The 23,693-nt window shown below is 50.4% G+C and overlaps 1 protein-coding gene across 1 annotated transcript in view; it reads left to right on the top strand.

The window, feature by feature from the left end:
- GLIS3 (GLIS family zinc finger 3) overlaps positions 1 to 23,693 on the top strand; it is a 443,094-nt gene that overhangs the window by 354,592 nt on the left and 64,809 nt on the right. The window contains exon 7 of the mRNA XM_004714455.2: positions 23,449 to 23,602. Coding sequence (XP_004714512.1) covers positions 23,449 to 23,602 — 154 coding nt within the window. The remainder of the gene's footprint in view (positions 1 to 23,448; positions 23,603 to 23,693) is intronic.

Genomic DNA, 23,693 nt, shown 5'->3' with positions numbered 1-23,693 from the left:
AAGCCCCTTGGCTTGTGTCCGGACTCTGTCTTGCGCAGACATCTTTCCAGGGAGGCTGCGCAGCAGGGCTTGGCTCAGCGCGGTGCAGACGCATCGAGGAGGACGCTGGGCAGGTGGCTGTGCCTTCCAGGGAGGAGTGTTTGCATTGGGCACCGGGAGGTCCCGGGCTTCCTGCCCCTTTTGCCATTTTCTCCATCTTCCCAGCTAGCGTGAAAGGTGGACGTGGGTCCCATGGGTCGAAGGTGAACCAATTCCATAGAACGGCCTGGCTGCCAACGGTGGAAACAGGGAAGCAAGCCAAAACTCCAAATATAGAGGACTGCCTAAACATGAACCCTGGTGCTTCCACACATTATGTATCAATAAAACACAATGACAATGCTTTGCAGCACCACAAGTCACGGGCAAAACCAGAGAACAGTATGCTTAGCAGACGTAGTCAATCTTAGAAAGATAAACATTTAATAACACCATTATAAGGAAAAACAAAGGGAAGAAAATACATGGTTTTTACACCAAAACATTAGCCTTTGAAGAGCACGAGGAGACCCGGGCTGGGGCAGAAATGGAGAGGGAGGGACAGGGCATGTCGGAGGGAGCGAGGAAGGCTGTGAGCCTGGACAAAAGAAGGAGAACCACGTTTGGAGGGTGGGGAGTTAATGGGTTATCATTACAGATTTTGTTTGTTGAGATGGGCTCTAACTATAGTCAATATGCTTCTGTAAAAAACAACAAAATAAACTGAAACAATGAGCGGGAAGGCTCGCAGCCCTAGAAAACAAAGAAACAGAAAAGCCCCTCTAGATTCCTAACCCCTGGGACCTCAATATTGGCCTAAGTGGCTTAAGAAAGAGGGGGGAGGAGGGGTAAAAGTGAAATGGGGCTGGGCGTCTGTGGTGACTTACAGGCGCATTTTCAGATCTATTTCTTTAAAAGCAAAGGCTTGAACCATTCAGCATCAGATGAAAAGGGAAACAGAGGAAGGAGGGCAAGGCTTGCTTGGAAAGTCTGTAGTCTGCCCACTGTATCAGCGTTTGCCCAGAGAACTGAGTGGGAATGTGGAGACAGGGAGAGGGGTTGAGATGAACCAGTAACCATCAACTCATGGCTCAGCCAGCAGAAACCAAACCCCACCCCCTCTCACTGCCATCGAGTTGACCCATCTCATAGAGACCCTATAGGGCAGGGTGGAACTGCGTGTGGATTTCTGAGAGTGTAGCGCTTTAAACTCTGCCTTTCTCCCAACAGCAGCTGGTGGTTTTGAACTGTGGACTTGGTGGATCGCAGCCCAATGCACTACCACTACGCCACCAGGGCTCCTTATGCCACATTATGCATACCCAATAAAGGCTGACTGTTTCTACTAGAATGGCCCCGTGTCGTGCATGAAGGTTTTTTTAAGAGCGAGAAGTGGATCTTGACATTTTAATAAGTTGGATTTCCCTTCTGCAGATGACTCCATTGTTTTATCTGTCCCTCGGAGTTTAGCTGGTTAAGAATAATTAATGGCAAATGAGATGCTGAGCCATTTGTACCAGATTATGTATCCACCCTTCTCCGGCCACACAAGGAACACACGTGGTCCGTGTTTATGTGTTTGCACAACCTCTCCCAGGCAGCCTGAGTTTCCTCGTGCCTGTTTGCACCAAGAAACATCTGTCCCATCCTAGGGAGACCCCTGATGGAGTAGTGGTTACACATGATCCGCATGGTCGGCAGTTCAAACCCACCAGCCCTGTGAACAGTTACAGTCTCAGAAACCCCCAGGGGTCGCTGTGAGTTAGCACTGACTCGGGGGCAGTGTTTTGGTTTGTGTGAGGCGTTCTGCTAGTCTCCCAAACACGGTGCCACGTGAGCGGGAGATGTGTGGGTGTGGACTCCACTCGAGAATCTTTATTTTTAGGCCAATTTGAGACCTTTGTTCCCCAAATTTATCTTTCTAAATTGACATGAGATTTGCCCTCATTGACTCACGAGTTACTTGTCTGGCTGCTCACTGCGAGGTCAGCAGTTGGTTCGAAACCCCCGGAAAGATGAAGACCTGCAGTCTCAGAACCTCACCGAGGCAGGTCTGCTCTGTCTTACAGGGACGCTATGAGTCAGAATCAATCAACTACAGTGAAAATTATCCTTAATAGTATAATTATGTCAAGGGTCCCGGTGGTTATGCACTGGACTGCTAGCATTTCCAGGATATACCATCTTATGTCCTTTAAACAGGACAGGGTAGAACTGCCCCGTGTGGGTTTCCGCTTGACTCAGTCATCGGGTAGAGTCTAAGATCTGTGATCTGTGTCCTTTGAGAGTGCCTTAGCCGGTGCGCTTTGGCGACACGGAGCCAGTGATATTTAGCTAGATCTATATTCAGAGAGAGAGACAGATTCTTCAATGGAATGATTGATTTTAAGGAATTCGCTCAGGCTGTTGTGGGGCCAGGAGCACTGATGGCATAGTGAGTTACACATTGGCTTGTCAACTCCAAGGTCAGGAAGTTCAAACCCACCAGCCAGCTCCGAGAGTGAAAAATGAGGCTTTCTACTCCCATAAAGAGTTATAATCTCAGAAACTAAAGGGGCTGTTTCACCGCGTTCTATAAAGTCACTAAAGTTCCACTTGGTGGCAGTGCGTGTGTTGTTGTTTTTTAATGGGAAACTGACAAGTCCCAAACCTGTAAGTTGGGAGGAGAGAGGAGCAAGAGACTTCTGTCAAGGTGTTTGTTTGTATCCCAGAAGTCAAATGCTCCCTAGAGAGACTTCCATTGGGCCCTTACTGCCTTCACCTGATTGGATGAGGCCCACCTATGGTCTGGAGGGAAATTTGCTTTACTTGAGACCAAGTGCTGGATCACATAGAACCACTCCATCAGCGACTAGCGTTTGACCCAACCCCGGGGCTGACACATAAAATCCACGGGCACAAGTAGAGATGGTGGACATAGTCATAACTGAGGGAGGGTCTTATGTTGCCTTGTGTTCAATACTTTCAGAGTGATTTTTTATACACTTTGTGCCTTGTTTTGTTCTTCTGGCCTTTAGATCCAGGATATGCTTTTTGTTTGTTTTTTTGCCTATTCCCACTCTACTTTCCTTCGTTTGTTTTTGAGAAGTGAGCGAGTTTAGAAGTGGAGAGGAAGCCAAGTATGATGCCCAGAGCTGGTATGCCATTTTCCTAGGAACCCAGAGGCCTGCAGATGTAGCCAGAATTCCTTAATCCTGCTTAATGCAAAGCCGTCCATTAAGCCTTGACACACTGTTTGCAGTCTTGGCATTCCACAGAACGTTCTGGGGGAAGATCATCCCCTGGTTGCGTAGTGCAGAGCCCTCTTTATAAACCCAGAAATGTGTTCTGTGATATCTGAGGAGCCCACTGTTTATACGATGTGCAGAGTGGACTAACTTTCAGTTCACTATTCAGGGCCTCTAGAGGGTAGCTGCCTAGGCGTGACTACTCTTTGAATTAGAATGGAGAGACATCATCTTCCCCGAGAGGGTTGTTGAACTGGGCCTCTGGCTGCTCAGCCACAGAACACAAGCTGGGAAGAAATATAAACCCTAAACCACACTCCCTGCCATGGAGTCATTTCCAACTCTTAGCAACCTAAGAGGACAGGGTAGAACTGCCCTTGTGCATTTCTAAGCCTGCCACTCTGCATGGGAGTAGAAAGCCACCTCTTTCCCACGGAGCTGCTGGTGGTTTCAAACTACTGACCTTGTGGTTGGCAGGCCAGTGTGTCACCACTAAGCTACAGGGCTCCATCAGAATTACAGAGGCCCTTCACTATCATGACCATGCCCAGTCCCACACCCTCGTCGGAGAATTACATTTAGAAAGCCCCACGTCATCTACGGTACCCTGGGGCAACCATTAAGTCTCAACTGCTAACCAGAGGCCTCGAGTGCACCCAGAGTACCTTGGCAGATAGGCCTGGCAATCTCTCACCTTTCTTTGAATTAATATCCATTGAAAACACTGTGAAGCCCAATTCCACTCAGAAGTAGTGTCAGCAGGAGTCTAAGTCAACTTGATGGCAATTGGTTATGGTGTGGTGTTTTTTTTTGGTGGCTCTTTTGTTTTGTTTTTAATGAATTCAGAGCCACCTGTCCATTGTAATTCTCTTTCATGAACTGTCATGATGAGCTTTTGCCATTCTTGTACAGAGCACTTTTATATTGATCCGAGGTGACTCCTCATATACATAAAGGATAGTTAGGGTCCTTTGTCAGACACACTAATAGCCTTAGTCATTTTCCATTTCTTTAAAATGTGATTTACGATGTGGGTTCTTTCACCATAGAAAAGTCACTTTAGATTTATTTTATAAACCCAAGCTATTTATTTTTCCTTTGTAGTTTCTGTTTTGATGCCGCTTTTCAAGGCCAATTACATGCTTCATCGTTCTAATTAAGCACCGGCTGTCCCCATTTTCATTAAAGACGTGTTCCAGTAGTGGTAATTCCTGCTTGTTTCTAGTCAAAGAACAAGAAGGCTCCGGCAGGGCACCTGCCTGGTGCAAATCTCTGTTACCATGCTGGAGAAAATGACTCTCCTTTAGAGTTGCAGGATCAAGTTCAAACAACCTGCCTCCTTAGAGTGGTTGCAGCAGGCACTTGAGGCCAGGCACGTGAGTCACGTGGACGTGCTTAGTAAAGGACTGTCCAGCCCCAGGATATAGGAAGTGCTCAGCAAATGGCTTTCTCCTTTCCCTTTGACACGATTAATTGAGAGGGCACTTCCCCAGAACCCCATGTGTGTACCATTGGTGGTGTGTTCTACATTACAGATGGTGATGCAACCCTACACCTTACTGGAAGGAGTCATGCATTAAACCTCATGCACAATCAGCCGTGAGCTATGATTTCCTCAGTTACCACTCACAAGCAGGTTGCAGTGTTGTCACCCAAGACCAGTCGTTCTTAGCGGCAGAACTTAAAACTCAGCACAGTGGGGAGATTCCCTCCCTCTCTCTCCAAGGACATCCCTGGACCGGCTTCCCAAGGCCCAGTTCCCTGAAGGTGGCATGGTTATGTTCCAGGAGAAGGGCCCTGAGCTTAGGGAACCTACATCTTTTAGAATGAATAGTGAGTCTGCTTGCCTTTTGCTGTCTTTCATGGCCGAGCGGTACCCAGCATCCTTGAAACGATAGTACAGCCAGTGCGTTGGCTCTGAAGGATGCAGAAACACAAGAGACCCTTGGAGAACTTCCTGTCACCAGCAGGTTCCTGCCACAGGGTGGCCCTGAATCTTAAGGATAGTCCTTAAATTACAGAGTTGTTTTTTTTTTTCAAAAGAGAAAACTAAGGGCAGCACACAAGGGACGTGGGTATTTGAAAAAATCCTGAAGCCTGTCCATTTGTAAAGGATCCCTGGGGCATAGTGGTTATGCGTTAGGCTGTGATCTGCATGGTCGGCAGCTCAAAACCACTGGCTGCTCCGTGGGAGAAAGACGGGGCTTTCTTCTCCCGGTTACAGTCTCGGAAACCCACAAGGGTGTCACTGTGAGTCAGTATCAACTCCATAGCAGGCAGTTTGGTTGGTTTGGGGGTTTCGTCCATTTGTAAGCATCGTTTGCCATTTCTGCCCACGTTTCTTCCCGTGTGGTCCTGCCCAGGGGGGCCCTCAGCTAGCTCATGGTTTGATTTAGAAGTTGCTCTCCTCTCGGTTAAACATTGAGCTGCTAGTGGTTTGGACACACTGGCTACTCCATGGGGAGAAGACCCGATGATCATCTCGGATAAAGATCACAGCCTTGGAAACCCTCCGGGGTGCCACTCAGTGGCACGCAACAGCAAATGAACGATCCCATGGGCCTGTTGGGGTCCCTAGGACTGCCAACCCCACAGTCAGTCTTTCCAGTTATGGGAGTGTCCCCAGAAGATCCCTGTATAACTTTGTTTTGTTATGTGACAAAGGCAATACAATAATTCTTCCTCTCCCGTTAGCATAGCACTATGACTTCAAGGATGCATTTGAATAGAAGAACTGGTGATGAGCAGGAAATGCACTATGGACTGCAGGGAAGGAATCAATCCATTTGAGCTTGAGAACTACAACCAGAATTCTCTTGAAAAGAGAAGAGGCTGAGACTTGGCCTCCTGGCCTTGGGCTTGTCTTTGGGAAGACTGATGGCTGGACTGGAGCATCGTGGTTGGTCAGCTAAAAGCAGAGGGGCCCACCCCTGCCATGGACCGACACAGGAACCACATTCCCACAACTGTGCTAACGGCCTCGGGTGGGCCACCATTTCCTTCTGTTGTGCAACAGCTGACCGTGGATCCAGCATTAGATCTGAGCGGATTCATGGCATCTGACAAAAAGGCGAGGGCTTCCATGACGAGTTTTCAGTTGGGCGACTGGTCAGCATTTATGATTGTGGTCTGCAGATAGCAGTATGCTGGGAAGGTTGGTTGTTTGATTGAAAAAATTTTCCCCCAGAACCATTTTATTAGGAGCTTATGTTAGTCTGGGTAGACTAGAGAAACAAATCCATAGACACACAAATGTGTATAAGGAGATTTTTATACAAGAGCAACTGAACATTGAGAAAACAACCCAACCCAGTCCAGTCCAAGGTCATAAATCATATACTAGCCCTTATGTCCAATACCAATCTATAAAGTCCTCTTCAGACTCAGGAAACACATGCAATAAAGCCAAATGCAGGATGATCACAGGCCAGTGGGTAGAAAGTCTTTGGGTCCAGCGGCGTTGTGAGCATCTCAGCACTGGCAGGGTCTCTCTGTGGCTTCTCCGGCTTCAGAGGTCTGGTTGCGTCCATGCGGCTTGTCCGGTTCAGGGCACTAGGGCAGTTCCATGTGAGAGAAAAATAGGGGGAGAGAGTCTCTCCGGCCTCCAAGGAGGAAAATACCGGATTTCCCAGAATTCTCAGGAGAAGGCCATGCCCACACAGAGGCCTCGTTGGCTATGATCTGATTGACAGGCTAGACTCCACCCCTACATTCTTAATCCTCCAATTGACAAATGATTCTATAATGACCACAGAGCTCATACGGATATCATACCATTACAAGGTTCAATCACATTAAGCAGGATTATACAACGGCTATCACAACCCGTTTCAAAACATTATCTTCCTTCTTGAACGTCTTGATATCAGCTCCTCTTTACCACCCCCGCACCCCCACCCCCGGGGACCCTTATTCTCCTTGTTGTCTCTGTGGGTTCATCAATCCTGGGCTTAAACTTCTTCTTGTGAATTGGGACTCTACACATCAATCACAGGTTCACGTTCAGTAGTCCGTATACCTTTGATTTCAGCTCATCCATTGCCATCCCTCCAATGTGCTGTCATGCTTCCTGGTGCCCTTCCTGGGAATGTTGTTGTCATTGGACAATGGGACTGGAAGAAAAATTCAATTAGGAGTGTCCTTGGGTCTGCCTGACGACTCTCTAAGGGGGACCAGGGGGAGAAAAGAATAGTGTAAGCCACCTGCTGACAAGCCAGAGAAAAGCTGAGCATCGGCGAGCTTTGGGGGGTGGGGTGGAAGGGGGACCGGTGGTGGTAAAGAAGTCACTCATAGTTTATGGTGCAGCTTGTACTGCTCTTTTATAGAGCCCTGGTGGGTCAGCAGTTAAGCAGTTAGCTACTGACCACAAGGTTAATGGTTTAAACCCCCTAGCCACCCCCTCGGTAGGAGAAAGCTGTGGCTGTCGGCTTCTGTACAGGCTGTTGTTGCCGAGTCTGGTGTGACTTTGTGGCCCAACCCTTCACCACATTATCATAGCTATCGCTGCCAGTCCTGCACCATGCGGAGAGTCATCCTTATGTGTAAGCCCGTTGCTCCAGCCACTGTGCGCTTCCATTTCTTGAAGGCTCCTCCTCTTTCCGATGGCCCTCTACTTTACCCAGCCTGGCGTCCTCCTGGGACCCGAGGGGTCAGTGCTACTCTGTCCGATTGGGTGCTCTGAGTTGGATTATACTCCATGGTAGCAGCTATGATTTGAGTAAGTTGAGTCCAAGAACAGAACTTCCAGAGAAGCTCTTGCCTCTCTGTTTGCCTGCCATCACCGCTGTTTTCTCTGGCTCTCTAAAGGGGCGTAGACAGTCTGCTCTAAGGGGAACCTCTGTGGATGGGTTTTGAAGCAACAGCTCCAATGGTGCCTTGTCAGGGATGTCATCCTTCCATTGCGATGCCCAGCTCAGCCTCATGGCACATGTTCGTATGGGTGTACCACCTGCCCACTTACCTGGAAGCTTTTGCCCCCATGGACATCCAGCAGCGGGGTGTCTAAAGCAGCGATACCTATGATAATGTGGTTAAGGGTTGGACGGCTCACCAGTAGGCTAGCAGTCCAGGCCCACCAGGGGCTCCTCTGGAGAAAGATGAGGCTATTTGGTCCCGTCAAGACTGACAGTCTCAGCAACCCCAGATGGGGTCTCCGTGAGTCCGTCAGAGTGGGCTCGATGGCAGTGGTGGGTGGTTAAGTTATTAACTCGGTGATGGAGAAGCCTCTGCGCATTTCCTTTCCCCGGTGGTGGGTTCAGGTTGAGACTGCGACGTTGCAGTTCTGGGCAGGTTTTTGCCTTCAAAATGGACCGTGGTGTTGCAGCGTTTGGGAAGCCCCCAGGAGCCCTTCATCTCCCTGCAAAGCCTGGTGTGTAAGCTGGAGCCGTTGTCCCCCAGCCACCTCCTTTTGCCCGGCTCCACAATCTCCACCTCCCACCGCACACCTTCTGGCCCTTCCCATCCCATCTTTTGAGTCAAGCCGTCCCCCTGAGGATGCCAATAAAGGACGAAGAGAAGAAAAAAATATCTTTTCTTTACATCGAGCCGCTGCTTCCGAGAGCAATTGAACTTAGACCACCCTCCCTATTGTTTTCCGCAAAGTCTCATTTAAAATATTTTATTAATGCACAAAGATGAGCATTTGGGGCTAAGGACCAGTGAGCAGTTGCCATGACAACCACAAAGCCGTTTGGGAGGAGAGAGAGAGGGAGGGGGGAAATGCACTGGAGAGTAAGTGTTTTAATCCTTAACTTAATCCCATCACTTCCTGTTCTCTGAGTGAAATACAGATCAGGCCCCATGGAGCTGCGCAGTCTTCCTCTGAGAGGGCTGTGGGCCGAGAGGATTAGCAATGGACGGGCGTGCGGAAGGAATTTAATCACACGATGTGTTGCAAAACTTTGGAGACATGAGTGACCGGTTCCTTTGAGTGGCGTCAATGACAACCAACCGTGCAGACTTTGAAACTGATTAGGGCCTTGGCACCAGGGGGCGGGGGCTCCCCTGTGTGCTGGTATTGTGACATCATTTCAGATCACGGGCAGGACAAGGAGGACCAAGGAATGCACTTGGTGCCTCAGTCGGGGTGGGTGGGTAGGAAGCTGGGGGCGGGTGGCTTGCTGGTAGAATATTCGTTTGATCTTCAAGATACCGGTGGGAAATTAAGTTGCCTGTATGTATTTCATATGACCAAACATGATCTCCTTCTCCTGGGACTGGTCTCCCTTGACAGCATGTCCAAATTGTGTGAGATGAAGTCTCACCATCCTTGCCTCTCAGGAGCACTCTGGCTGTACTTTTTCCCAGACAGATCTGTCTGTCCTTTTAGCCGTCCAGGGTAATTTCAGTATTCTTCTCCAGCGCCACAACTCAAATGCATCTGTTCTTTGTCCAACTTTCACATGCATCTGAGACGATTGCAAATACCGTGGCTTGGGCCGGGCGCACTTTAGTAGACGGGCAGAGAAACAGAGGCAGGTCCTCAAGCAGATGGAGTGACGCAGTGGCGGCAGCAAGGGACTGAAGCGCAGGGATAATGGTGAGTGTGGCACAGGACCAGCCGGTGTTCTGTTGTGCTTAGGGTCCGCTCCGGGTCGGAACCAACACAGTGTCTCCTAACCACAAAGACACAGTTCATGTTCTACCCTTCTTTGATGTTCAGTCACGAGGGACTTTGACAAAGGTGCTGGCGTTGTCACCTGACTCTCCGGTTTCTCTGGAAAGCACAGAGAAAGGGACTTCCGGAAGGATCTTGTGGGCAGGTGACTCATGGTGACCCCACGTGACAGAGAAGAACAGCCTGTCGGGTTTTCTTGGCGGACGTCTTTACAGAAACATCACCGAGTCTTTCTCTCACAGAGCCACTGGGTGGGTTTGAACCACCAACCTTTCAGTTCTCAGCCATGCATGTCACCATCACACCACCAGGGCGCCCTGCTTGGGAGGATTCCTGCTGTGCTGGGCCGCTGAGGCCATCCCCATACAGAGTGATTCTGCGGACAGCTGAGACCAGGTTGGAGGACTGCTAGTCTGTCTTGGCATCTCTTGTGAGTTTCTAAGAGTTGCTTCTGTGCAGCAGGACTGCTGACTTGGGACCCTCTGTGTTTCAGTACCTGGTTTTCTTGTCCATAAAGTCAGACCCAAACTGTGACATCTGCATGCGCATGAAAGGTCACAGGTTTGACCCCACAGCGTGTCTGCCTTCTCTTGCTTGGAGGCTGCTTGGGGACAGAGGGAGACCAACAGCAAAAACCAAACTGGATGCTGCTAACTCACAGCGACCCTCCCGGCCAGGGTAGAACTGCCCCCTGTGGATTTCAGAGGCTCTACATCTTCACGGGAGTAGAAAGCCTCATCTTTCTCCCTGGGACAACTGGTGGCTTCAAACTGCTGATCTTGCAGTTAGCATCCCAACTTGTACTCCACTATGCCACCAGGGCGCTGAGAGGAAGACATACACCCCCATTTAAAGTGTGTGTGTGTGTGTGTGTGTGTATACGTATGCCCCTAGGTAATGTTCTGGCTACAAACTGAGGGTGTGGCAGTTCGGATCTACCCGGAGGTTTGATTGAGGTGGGTTTGCCATGGAATAGCTCCTGACCCACAGCCCTCTGTGGCCTCAGAGAAGAGCCACAGCAATCCTGGGCTGCGCTCTTGCTGGGAGCAGACACCGCCTCTTTTCTTCTGCAAGAACCCTTATGGGTTCCAACCACTGACCCAGATGTTTGCTGAGCAGCTGGGTCAGAAGAACCAGGGCTTGGAAGAAAGGCCAGTGGTCTCCCATAAGCACTCTGGGGCACAGGTCTCCCACGGTACGCATGGGGTCTTGGTTGAGCGTTGCCCCGCTGGTCATCGTGTTAACAGTTATTCCTGGGATACAGTTGACTTCATGGATGGAACGCTGCCTGCCCAGGGCTCCTAGATAGAGCTGAAGTCATTACAGCATGTACTCACCTCCTGCCGAGCCTGGATGTGTAATGATTTCCAATAATAGCAGCTACCCAAAGGGGTGCGGAGAATGATGACAGACAAGCACATGAGGCCCTGGGTGCAGCAGATCGCTGAGTGAGGCACTCCGGGTCCACTCTGGGAACAAATGCACGCGAGGCATCTGGGTATGAGAAACAGCCGCCTGCCCTCCAACTCCGAGACCAGCATGCAGTGCTGGACACGCCTGTTTCTGCCTCCTCTCTGGTGGCACGGAGGGTCACCCGTCAGGATGTTAACAGCAAGGTCAGCGGTTTGAAACCACCACCCACTGTTTGGGAGAAAGGTGAGGCTTTCCCCTCCCATAAAGAGTTATAGTCATGGAACCCTGCAAGAGCTGTTCTCCCCTGACCCACCTAGAGAGTCACTGTGAATCGGAACGGACTCGATGACAGTGTGCTTGTTTGACCTCTATGAGAGGCAGTGCTTCTCTGATGTGCGTGGGGTCCCTGTGAGTCTGAATCCACTCAGTGGCACTGGCTAAGTCCCCCCAATTCCTATTCTAGAAAGCCAAGTCTTTGTTACAGCAGCACCGGGGGACTGAGGCACACTCCTTGCATGGAGGTGGGGGAAGTGGCTTTTAGCAGCATGATTCTGTGCTTGGTAGACAATAACACTTCCACTTTGTGATCCTGCCTCCAGAGGAAAAAGGCTCGGGTGCGTGTGGGAGACTGAGGGACAGGGGACCAAGGCCACGTGCTGGTCACATCTTCAACCAGGAGGACAGGATGGTGTTCTTGGCTTGTCAGATCATGAGGCTGGAGCATGTGTGTCCAGGCCCACTCAGCTAGAAATGTCTGCATTCTACTGAGCAAATACAAGGGAGGTGTTGGAGCTGAAAAGCAAGGCAGGCAGTTGGTTGCGACCCGAGCCTTTGCAGACGAGTGAAAAGCAGGAAGGGACATGTAACGAATCAGCACATCCTCGCGGGGGCAGAATGGTACATGGACTGTGGACTGACCAGAGCACGAACACTTCTTACGAGGCAGAACAGCTAGAACGCTCCTTAGAAGCAGGGATGGCGAGATTCCATCTCCTGTTCTTTGGCCATGTTGTCAGGAGAGACCAGTCCCTGGAGAAGGACATCATGCTTGGGAAAGCAGAGGGTCAACCGAAAAAAAAAGAAGGCCACGCAGCAGATGGGTTGACACAGTGGCTGCACCAGCAGGCTCGATATGAGCAGCAATTGCGAAGGTGGCACTGGCTAGGCAGCGTCTTGTTCTGCTGTGCCACTATGAGTCAGAGTCACGGATGGATCGAGCATCCACCCATTCCTACGGGTGATGTGTAAATGAGAATAGTATTATCTGGTGGAATTTGACATTCACGTGGGCTGGGTATTCGAAGGAAATAAACTTCCCCCACCATTTTATTTATTTATATACACACACAAGATTGCCCTTGGTTGCTGCATCCTGTTAGGAATCTACCTGGTAATTTCATTCTGAATGGATCCTTTGGGCTGACTGAAGCTGCTCGGCCCCATGTTCATTGTACGGTATTAGTCTCTGGGGCTGCCAAAAAAGCAAGAGTTGGTGACCCCTTAGCAGCTGTTTGTTCAGTTGTTACCTGTCCATTCATGGGTCCACACATCCCCCGAACATTTCCTGCATCCTTCCCGCATGTGAAGCCCATGTTCTGCCTCACGGTGCAAAGCGCACGGGTCCCTTTTCTTGATGCTGTTGGTGATGAAGGATATTTACTGGAACATTTGCCACGTCAACTACATTCCGTGTCCCAGGCATTGTGTTGTGTAATCATTACCACTGTCAGTTTCCAAAATTTGTCATCATCCCTAACAGAAACTCAGTGGGCCTGAAGCAATACCTTCCTGTGACCCCCTCTTGTCGGCCCTGGTGGCCCCAAATCAATGCTGGTCTCCACGCTGTTGTCTCTTCTAGATAGTTCCTAGATAGGGAGCTCTGGTGGTATAGTGGTTACACGTGGGGCTGCGATCCGCTTGGTCAACAGTTCAAAACCACCAGCAGCTCTTGCAAGGGGAAGACTGGGCTTTCATCTCCCGTGAAGAGTTACACTCTTGGAATCCCACAGGGGCAGGTCCACCTTGCCCTATAGGGTCGGTGTGGGTCAGGATTGGCTTGATGGCAGTAAGTCAGTGAGGATGATCATTCCACGTAGGTGCTCGGGTAGCGTAAGCACAGTGTTTGATCAGCTGGCAAACCAGCCTGAAGCATCACCGAAGACAGACCTGGCGATCTTCTTCCATAAAGAGGAGGGTCACGTAAACCCTGTGGGGCAGTTGTCACACATAGGATCTCCGAGAGTCGCAATCAACCCATTGACAGTGGCTGTTAGACAGCAGAGAACGCCACAGAGGTCCCCCGAGAGTCACAGTAAAGCTCCTATTGAAACCGAGAAAAGGGAGACTTGACAGCGGCATGGAAAAGGCCGGGCGGGCTTCCCAGCAGAGGCGATGCTGGAAAGAGAGCTTAGAGACTGTAGGGACGGTAGACGCGTGGCCTCTGGAGAGGGAACTGGATCAGGGAGACTATGAGACCAGGATCCCAGGGAGACTGTGTGGCTATGCACCCACATAGATGGGTCAGGACCGTGGGGCGGAGTGTCCTTGGAATGTGATGGGGAGCCGTGGACACAAAGCTTGCCCAAACCCTTGAGCCTGCGCTGGAGGTCCGTTTTGGAAGTAGAAGGCTCAGTAAAAGGTTTTGAAGCCAGGTGACATTGCCAAGGTGTCACTGGTGCCTGCTGAGCGAATCAGGACTCACTGTGGCGCCATGTGGCAGATAGCACTGCCTGTCTTTGACTCTGATCTCCACTGGAGCCCACTGCCAGGCCTTCCTTCAGCAGAGCCATGCGTGGGTTCAACCCCCAGCCTCCAGTTGGCAGCTGAGCCCTTAAGTGTTTGTAACCCCGGGTCTCCCTGTCAGAGAAGCACCTGAGGGAAACGGAAAGAGCCTCCGAGTGCAGGATGGATTTCCAAGCAGAAGCCTATGGCTCACCGTGGAAGGGACAGGCAGCTTCCAGGTGCAGGGAAGTGACATTTATTTAAAAGTGTCCAAACATGTGCACGTTAGCATCAGCTTGAAATCCTCTTCCATCAGCCTGTTTTAGTTAGATGGAAGGAAGAGGGTGAAGACAAGCTCTCCTGGCGTCTGCTGTTCACCTCGCCCTGCACCTCCTGCCCTCTGCAGTGCAGTCAGGGGCCCGTGTTGGCTCTCAGTTCCAGGGGAGACAAGACGAAGCAGCTGAGATGGGTGGGACCTAATTGCCTGCTTCCATTAAACCTCGAGAAGAGTCGAGTAGCAAGAACAGCTGTGCCCTCGAATGCACAGGGTAGGGTTAGCATGGAACTGCTGATTTGTGACATTCTGTGCCGACAGACCCTTGGGCTGGCCCCACAGGGTGAAGGAGGATGCTCCCTGGCTATGCAAACACTTGGCTATGAACTGAAAGGTTGGCAGGTCCAGTCCACTCAGAGGCACCTCGGATGGTGGTGGCCGTGGTGCTAGGCTCGGTCGATTCAACTCCAGTTCAAAGCAACACAACAGAAGGCAGCACGGCCAGTCCCGCACCGTCCTCACACTTGGTCTCACGTTTGAGCCCATGGTTGCAGCCACTGTGTTGGTCCATCTTGTCAAGGGTCCTCCTCTCGTTCACTGGCCCTCTACCTTCCCAGGCTTGGTGCCCTTCTCCAGGGACTCCTCTCTCCAGACAACATATCCAACGTAGAGAAGAGCAGCTTTCACCATTCTTGCCTCTGAGGAGCGTTCTGAATGTACTTCTTCCAAGATGGATTTGCTTGTTCTGTCGGCTGTCCGGAAGTCCCTTCCGTACTCTTTGCCACACCATCATTCCAGTGTATTGCTTCCTCTGCCTTATTCCGGGTCCAATCTTCACATGCTCGGGAGGCGACTGAAAATACCATGGCTGGGCTCAGGTGCACCGCCCTCCTCAAAGCAACATCCTTGCTTTTCGACCTTTAAAGAGGTCTCGTCAGCAGGCAGACCCAATGCAGTGTCTCATTTGGTGTCTTGACTGCCGCTTCATGAGCACTAACTGTGGATCCCAGCCAGAACAACTCCTTGACAACGTCAGTCTTTTTCCCCATTGGTCATGATGCTATCTATCGGTCCAGTTGCGAGAACTTTGGGTCTTCCTCACAGCGAGTCGTCATCCATCCTGAAGGCTGCTTCCTTGATCCTCGTCAGCAAGGGCTTCCAGTCCTCCTCACGTTCAGCAAACAAGGTTGTGTCGTCTGCACAGCACAGGTTGTTAGGAAGCCTTCCTCCCATCCTGATGCTGCCGTCTTCTTCACATCAGCCAGTTGATGATGCTTTCCTCGGATCGCAAGCCTCCCCGTCTCATTCCCCCAAATCAGCTGTGGTCAAGCCCTATGGAGCGCAGTCCTCAGACGCACCTGGAACAGCGGCCGCCTTTCATTCGGTGGAAGCGAAGCGATGCCATTCCCTGTGAATAGTTCTCTAGCTTAAACTGAACCTAGCCTTCGTTTGGATGTTGTGCTTTGGAGACGCCCCCTTAGCTGAGGCCTGAATCCACGGGGATGGTTCCTACTGTCTCATGTTCCTACGGAGGGGAGGGGGGAGTAAGATCTTTCGGACCTCACCCCCCCCCCACCTCCAAGAAAGCTAGATGGTGACACAGATGTTGTCCAGGAGGACACAGAGGTGAAGGACTCATCACCAAAGGGGCAAAAGGGCTTGTGGTGTGGGTTTTGGGTTTCTAATATGGTTGGGACCGTTCCAAGAGAGCGAGCGCTGGCTACACTCTTCTCAAATAGGATCGTTCCAGGGTGACATTCACCCGTGGAAATGGAGCGCACATCTTCACCCGGGCCCGGGCCCTCCATCCCCGAGGCTGAGCAAGACCTCAACTTGTGACTCCAAGGGAGCACTGATGACCAGGACCGGTCCACTTTGTCCTTAACTTGTCCTGTGAAGGAGGTGGGAGCTGGCAGATCCTATGATCGTGTTTACTCAAGACCTTAGCTAACCTCTCAATGGCTTGCCTGGTTCCCATCGTGTTTTTAAACCCTTCGTCCTCTTCACCCCAGTTATAACCTGTCTAAACTTATAGCCCAGTGGTTCTCAACCTGTGGGTCGTGACCCCTTTGGGGGTGGAACAACCCTTTCACAGGGGTCACCTGATTCGTAGCAGTAGCAAAATGACCGTGATGAGTAACAACGAAAATAATGTTATGTTGGGGGGGGGTCCCCACATGAGGAACTGTATGAAAGGGTCGCGGTGTGAGGAAGGTTGAGAACCACTGGTCTAGAAGGTCTGCTGAAGCCTGGCACCAACACGCAAGCCTCCACATACAAGCAGGTGGGGGCTGCAGATGTAGCCTATCGGCTGAGAGTCCAACTGAGTCTCATGCCTGAAGGGCAACAATTCTACCCCGATTGTACACCAGTTCATCCCACAGTGGTGTGAGTGCCGGTGCTCACTTTCCTATCTGCTGTTGGGGTGTAGGTGAACATACCCTGCCGTGATATGAGTACCACCCCCAATATTTTAGCATCATCATTATTGAATCAGCTTTAGATACAATCTTGCCCTTCTAGGGTTCCTGCAAGGAACCCTGGTGGGGTAGTGGTTTCGTGCTGGGTTGTTAACTGTAAGGTCAGCAGTTTGAAACCACCAGCCAGCTCTGTGGGAGAAAGACAAAGCTTTCTACTCCTATAAAGAGTTACAGTCTCAGAATCTCGCAGGGGCATTTCTGCCCTGTCCCACAGAATCGCTGAATCAGCATTGACTCGGTGGCAGTGAGTTTGGGTTGAGTGTTTTAGGGTCACCACTGACTGGGGTGCCCCCATAGAACAGGACTTCCTGCCGCCCCCCCCCAATTTCTCTCAGCTCTAGTTTCCTAAGTCCCTACCCTAATTTCTTGTCCTCTTTGTAAACTGGACATTCCCAAAGGAAGCCAACGTGATAGCAGATTGTTGGAGATTAGCTACTTACGCTATGCCAGAGCCACTGCATAAATGTCAGTGCTCGGGAACCTTCTCAAGAGGGAATTCTTAGATTTGACTGGAAATTAATTGTAATTAATATAATAGGTTAATTCACGGTAATTGTTTTTGAGCCTTTCCGGCAATGAGCTAATTCCCCCAGATCCTCCTTGCTCCAAGTGCCATAAAAAAATAAATAAATAAATAAAAAATCTCAAGGAGAACGCTCTGGTAATAAACCTTAGCTGTGGGGGGCAAAAAATATCCTGCTGGTCTTTCATCCTGGCTGAGTCTCATTCTTCACAGTCGTCTTTCAGACAGACCACATTCTTGGGAGAGTGAGAAAACCCACACAAGGCTTTTGACGTTTCCTCCCTGGACCGCCTGGAAGCCTGCCCTGCTTTAGACCACCAGAAGGCTCTTGTTTCTGGAACCAAATGCCATGGAGCAGAAAGGCAAAGGATCTGGGCCCTTTCCCTTCCCTAATTCTTTCCACGTGATTGGCTTAATCTTGGACGATGATTCCATCATATCTGAAACTGATGGGAGTTGAATTTCCATCTCTTGTTCCCAGAGCTTATGCACATTAACAGAATAATCTGAACAAAACAACCAATTCACATTGCCATGCCCGGCACCATGTTTTCAGAGATTACGGAAAATCCCCACATTGTTTGGGAAGCAGCTCAGGTTTCCGAACACAAGAGCCTTGTCAGGCCTTGATGGGTGATTTCATTATTGAGGCTGGAAAAAACTATCATTTGGAGCAGATATTTCATAAAGGGAGATTGTACAGAAGCTAAGGAGCCAATTTGTGTACTTGCACCTGGGCAGCCCACAGAATGAAGCCTTGCAATGGCTCGTTGGAGACCAGCATCATTCACCTGTAGACTCGGAGGTTGACTCTGGAGAGCTGCCAGTCAGTTCTTCCCGACCAATCAAGGTGGATGAAGTGAAAGCAGGATGGACTTCTATTGGCCACTGTGGATGAATGGGAACCAGAAAGGGAAACATTATAGGTTGACTCCTTGCTGGAAATGCAGTCGCCCTTTTTGGAAACAAGGGCGGCATGCATGCTGCATGCCAACCAAGCATCTTGATCGACACGGTCAGACACCGTGACGCCCAGCTCAGGGAAGGTAGTCCACCACAGTTGAACCACTGAATGTATGGGAATAGTCCAGCCTCGTCTCTCAGGTCCCTGAGAGGACTCTGTTCCCTTCAGATGGGTCTTTCCCTCTCCGAGGCTTCCACTTGTGATTTGTCCCATCTCACCAATCACTCTGCTCCACCCACATTTTAAAGTTTGGGACTCTTCCAACTTCATTTTGTCCACCATGACTGGACTGGTTCCAGCCAGTTTGAAGCCCAGCTGCCTGGTTGTCTATGCACATCTATGACTAGAGGAGTGGTTCTCAACCTGTGGGTCGCAACCCCTTTAGGGGTCGAACGGCCCTTTCCCAGGGGTCGCCTGATTCATAACAGCAGCAAAATTGTAGTGAAGACGTAACAATGAAAATGATTTTATGTGGGGGGGGGCACCACCACCCGAGGAACTGTGCTAAAGGGTCGCGGCACGAGGAAGGTTGAGAACCGCTGGACTAGAGGTAGGCTGCTGTCCTCGTGGATGTACGATCAGGGCCTGAGCTGAATATGGAAGCTAAGCACCTTCTCCACGGTAACCAATTTCTGTGTAACGAAATCCAACCCGTCGCGGTTGAGTTGGTGCAACCAGTCCAAAGGAGGCTTCAAAAAGTTCACGTGAAAAATGGAATGAAAAGATAGCGGGATTGTGCCCAAGCGTCTTGAAGCCCAAAAACATGGCTTTCTACTCCCATAAAGATCTACGGTCTCAGAAATCCACAAGGCCAGTTCTTTCCTGTCCTACAGGACCCCGATAGAGCCATGAGGAGTCAGCAGGGACTATGGCAATGAGAGCAGATGGCTAACGCGTTACACTGAGAAGATGGGCAGGTTAGAATCTACCCAGAGATGCTGCAGAAGAAAGGCCTGGTGATCTATTCTACCACCACCAATCCTCACCCCGATCAGAAACTGAAAACCCTGCAGGGCAGAGTTCTGCTCTGACAGACGCAGGGGTCCAGTCAGCAGCAGCTGGGTTTGTGCGTGCCTGTTCCGCACGTGGACACGATGAGGGGGACTTGCAGTGCTTCCTGCCCTCTCCGTACTTCTGGGCTGCTCTCTGAAGGCCCACGGACAGGCTGCTGATTAAACAGGGCTTGGGGGCACAGTGGTTACGCTCATCACAGGGTCTGCATTGGAAATCACCACTCGGTCCTTGGGAGAAAGACAAGGCTTTCTACTCCCGTAACGAGTTACAGTCTCAGAAACCCACAGGGGCCATTCTATTCTGTCCTATAGGGCCGCCATGAATCAAATCAACCGATGGCAGTCAGTTTAAGGTTTGTTGGGGAGTTTTTGGTTTCCCACAGGGGCAAGGAGCCCCGGTGACCCTGTCAGGGATGCACCTCTGCTGATCAGCTGCTATGAGGCTGGGGCAATTATGATGCAGAGAAAATCTCTGCAGCCGGGAAGCGTCCTGCTGTTTTCATTGATGCCCTAATAGCTAAGAAGATGCTTTTGAGGGATATGACACACAATGTGTTTTCCAAAAGAGTTAGGCTTTTAACTTCCCCTATAAAACTGTATGCTATTGAAAGACAATACCTCCCAGAAGATTGTACCATGTGCCTCCCTCCTGGCCCTTTGGACAACTGCTAGACAAGAGAATGTCTACGGTTCTTAATTAATACTGAAGGCCGTAGTCTTTGACCTTCATCGGTGAGTGCATCAAGTACTTATTGTTTGGAGAGAAGATTTTTGCGACCAACAACCTTATTCTACTTGGATCAGTAGCCGAGGCCCTTGAAAGCAACAGTCAAGATACCAAACAGGTTGCCTTAGACCCATCTGCTGCAAAAGACCTCTCGGAAGCTTTGACAAGCAAAGGTGTCCCTTCCAGAGCTGCGATGCGCATGGGTCTTTTCAGCCACCTCCTATGCATGTGACAGCTGGACACTGACGACGAAGAGAGGAGAAGAAGCGTGCATTTGTGTTGCGGTGTTGGCAAAGAGCATTGACTGCACTGTGGACATCCGGAAGGATCGTTAAACCAGTCTTTGGAGAAATGCACCGAGGGGGTTCTTGAGAAATGAGTGTGGTCAGACTCCTCACTTGTCTTGGACAGGTCATCAGGAAAGTCCCATTGCGAGGAAAGAACATCATGTTTGGTCAAGGGCAGGGTGCGTGAAGGTAAAACCAAGGTGGCCCTCCAGGAGCTGGGTTCGCACTAAAGTCATAAAATTGGACTGAAACTCACCCAGGAGCGTGATGATGACGGGCAGTGTTTTGTTTATAGATGTAGATTGTCACTAGTCAGAGGCAAATCCGTGGCAATGAACGACAACGTCCTGAAGTCCCATGGGCTCCCTCACTTTCTGGCGATCTAGATGAGAGCCAAGTTCTGAGAGCTGTGATTCTCTAGAGCAGTGGTTCTCAACCTTCCTCATGCCGCAACCCTTTCAGACAGCTCCTCATGTGCTGACCCCCCAGCCATAAATTTATTTTCATTGCTACTTCTTAGCTGTACTTTTGCTACTGTTATGAATCAGGCGACCCCTGTGAAAGGGTCGTTTGACCCCCAAAGGGGTCGCCACCCACAGGTTGAGAACCGCTGCTCTAAAGCAGAGAGGGGCTCGCGTCTACACTGAGTCGAACATGTGCATCCCATACTCCATTCTACGGATGGGAGACAAAAGTGACCCCGGGGCTCATTGTGAGCCTGGGTTTGCGTTCTGTTGTTCTCTCGCGTGTTAGTTTGGTACCAAAGAACAGGAGTGCCTTCCGAAGGCCTTCTCTGACATGCCACGTCAGAGATTCCAAAGGGCCACAGCCATGGAAATTATAATAGACTCGTGTCTCATTTGCTACATATGTTAAACGTGCCCCCCCTCGAGCCAAGGGTCTCTGTGCCATTTCATATTCATAAGCAAAGACCTTTGTGAAATCCAACAAATACTGGCTACCCAACTGATGGGTAGGTGGGTGGGGTTCAGTTTAACTTATGGATAGGTGGGTGGGGTTCGGTTTATGGAGCTGCTAACAATAAAAGGAGCCTTAGTGACACCGTGTATTTGTTGGGCTGCTGTGCAGCAGAGCAGCAGTTTGAAACCACCAGCCAGCCACTCAGGAGAAAGTCAACACTTTCTACTCCCCGGCAGAGTTATAGTCTCAGAAACTAGGCAAAGCCGAGAGAGAGACTTGACACTGAGAACATCGTAACATGGGAACTAATTTATGAAGGAGCCATGGGAGGGAACCCTCTTATAAGTTGGGGACTGCCTGTATATAATTTTGTGCTTTGGTTGTATTATCATAAACATCATTTATTTTGTAACTTTGTCTTATGGATGAGGTGAAGATCATCAGTTTTCCACTCAACGACCCGTGCACATTTTGTTTCATCTCATCCTTTGCAATCCCCTCTATGTAGCCTTTCCTTACTTACGCTCCTCCTCCCCAAGTCTCCTGTTTCCACTCCGCTTTCCCTCCTGACCCTGCTGAACGTCGTCTTGGAGAAATGCTGCCCCCTTCCTCTACGGGGAGCAACGATTCTCAGGTGTACGCACTGCCCTAGTCTTACTGTTCTTACTGTTGTCCTTCTGGACCTGTCTGTGCTTTGGCTGAAACTCGAGCATTCTGGGGTGAGTTCAATCCCAGGCCTGAAGGATGATGAAAGTCCGTAGTCTCGGGAGGGGTGGGGGGATGGGGGTGGGCTCCCCCTTCTCTTTCTGACCAGTGAGTCTGGTCTCATTTATGCTTTTGACGTAAACATCATGTTAGTGGGTGCACAATTTTCCATCTGAAAGGTGTAAGCTCATTTACTAGCCCTAACTGTGGACATTTAGAACATTTCCCAACATTCTGGCACCGCCATAAACAATGCTGCCTATGGTGACGTTGGGAAGTCCTTGGATGGGGTGAACATTGAAGACAATCACTTGTTATCGGGAGGGTTGGGGGTTCAAGTTCACTCAGAAGAACCTGGGAAGAAAGACCTGGCAATCTACTTCCAACATGCCATCCCTCGAGAGCCCCGTGGGGCACAGCTCCCTTCTGACACCAGAGGAATTGCCACGAGTTAAAATCAACTGCCTAGCAGCTCCTCTATCTGTGCCTCCCCCGAGGGTCCAAAATGAAAACCACAAAAACCAAGCTCACTGCTATTAAGTCGATGCCAACTCGCTCAGGACCCTACCGGACAGGGTAGAACTGCTCCTGAGAGTTCCCAAGACTGTCGTAAAGGCAGTGCAGTGCCCCTTGGGTTCAGAAGAATATCTAACGTGCAATAAATACTTGTTGAGTCAGTACGCCCACTCCAGCCCTGTTCCGAACTGTTTTCATGTGGTCACAATAGGATCAATTGTTAGGCTCTGACTATTGAAGCGGATAGCCAAACTTTCAGTGTTCGTGACAAATGTATTCCTAGATGATTTTTAAAGGACCCTGGGTTTGTACACGTAGAAGGTGAGGATGTTCACGTCACCAAATCTCCCATTGCCATTTTCGTTCCTCGGTGGCACTGAGCTGCCACCATCTCGTTTTGCAGAGATCAGACCATTTTCAGCTCCCCCTGACCCTGGTGTAGTCGGCTCCTCATGTCATTTGGAATGCGTGTGTGCTCACAGGAAGGTCTAGAGGGTGCCGTGTTTTCTACCTGGCTGTACATGCAATGCTCTGTTGAGGGTCTGTGGTGGTGGCTAATAGCATCGTTCTGCTTCTGTGTGTTTTCACCGTGCTTCCTAATAGCGCATCATTTGAATTGAACTTGTGTTGTTTTTCTCTGGCCATTGTGAGGAGTTAAATCTCCCCGGATGCATCTTGATTATCCTGGAGAACTTTCCATGGCTCTGTCCCCATATTGTAGAAGCACCTGCTAGCTTGGACTAAATCCAATGGTGTTCCTTTTGGTGCCATGACACAGCATATATAAGGACATAGACTGGAAGTGGGGTTCCCAGCGTGGGAATATCAAGGGCCAAAGTCAAACCCACCTCCTGCCACAATGCCATTTTTTGCCAGGTGTCCCGAAGACCGAGAAGTGGCCCTTTGTCAACCCTGGGGGTCGGGGAGGGTGCTAAACCCAGAGCCTGACCCCTATGTGCTGCTTGATGCTGAGTGGTGAGGCGAATTGCCTTGAAGCATGTATTCAAGGACTGACCTTCTGTTTGGTTTTCTCCTTCCCTTAGTTGCGATCCAGCTCGGAGCTCCACCCGGACCTGCTTTCTGACTGCCTCACTGTGCAGCCCCTGCAGCCGGCCGCCTCCCCTCGAGATGCCGCCGCCACCACCGTGGACAGGGCCCTGGGATGCTCCCCGGGGCCAGGGCCTGACCTCTATCCAGGTAACCACAGCACAGGTGGCTCAACTCCATGCCCTATGCTTCTGTTCCAGGCCTGGATCCAAGAACGCTCATGGGAGCAACACATCCTCCC

This window comes from Echinops telfairi, unplaced genomic scaffold (genome assembly GCF_000313985.2).
Source record: "Echinops telfairi isolate 266 unplaced genomic scaffold, ASM31398v2 ScPeMD7_25;HRSCAF=90, whole genome shotgun sequence".
Classification (NCBI taxonomy): domain Eukaryota; kingdom Metazoa; phylum Chordata; class Mammalia; order Afrosoricida; family Tenrecidae; genus Echinops; species Echinops telfairi.
This window is presented reverse-complemented; position numbering and strand designations above follow the sequence as displayed.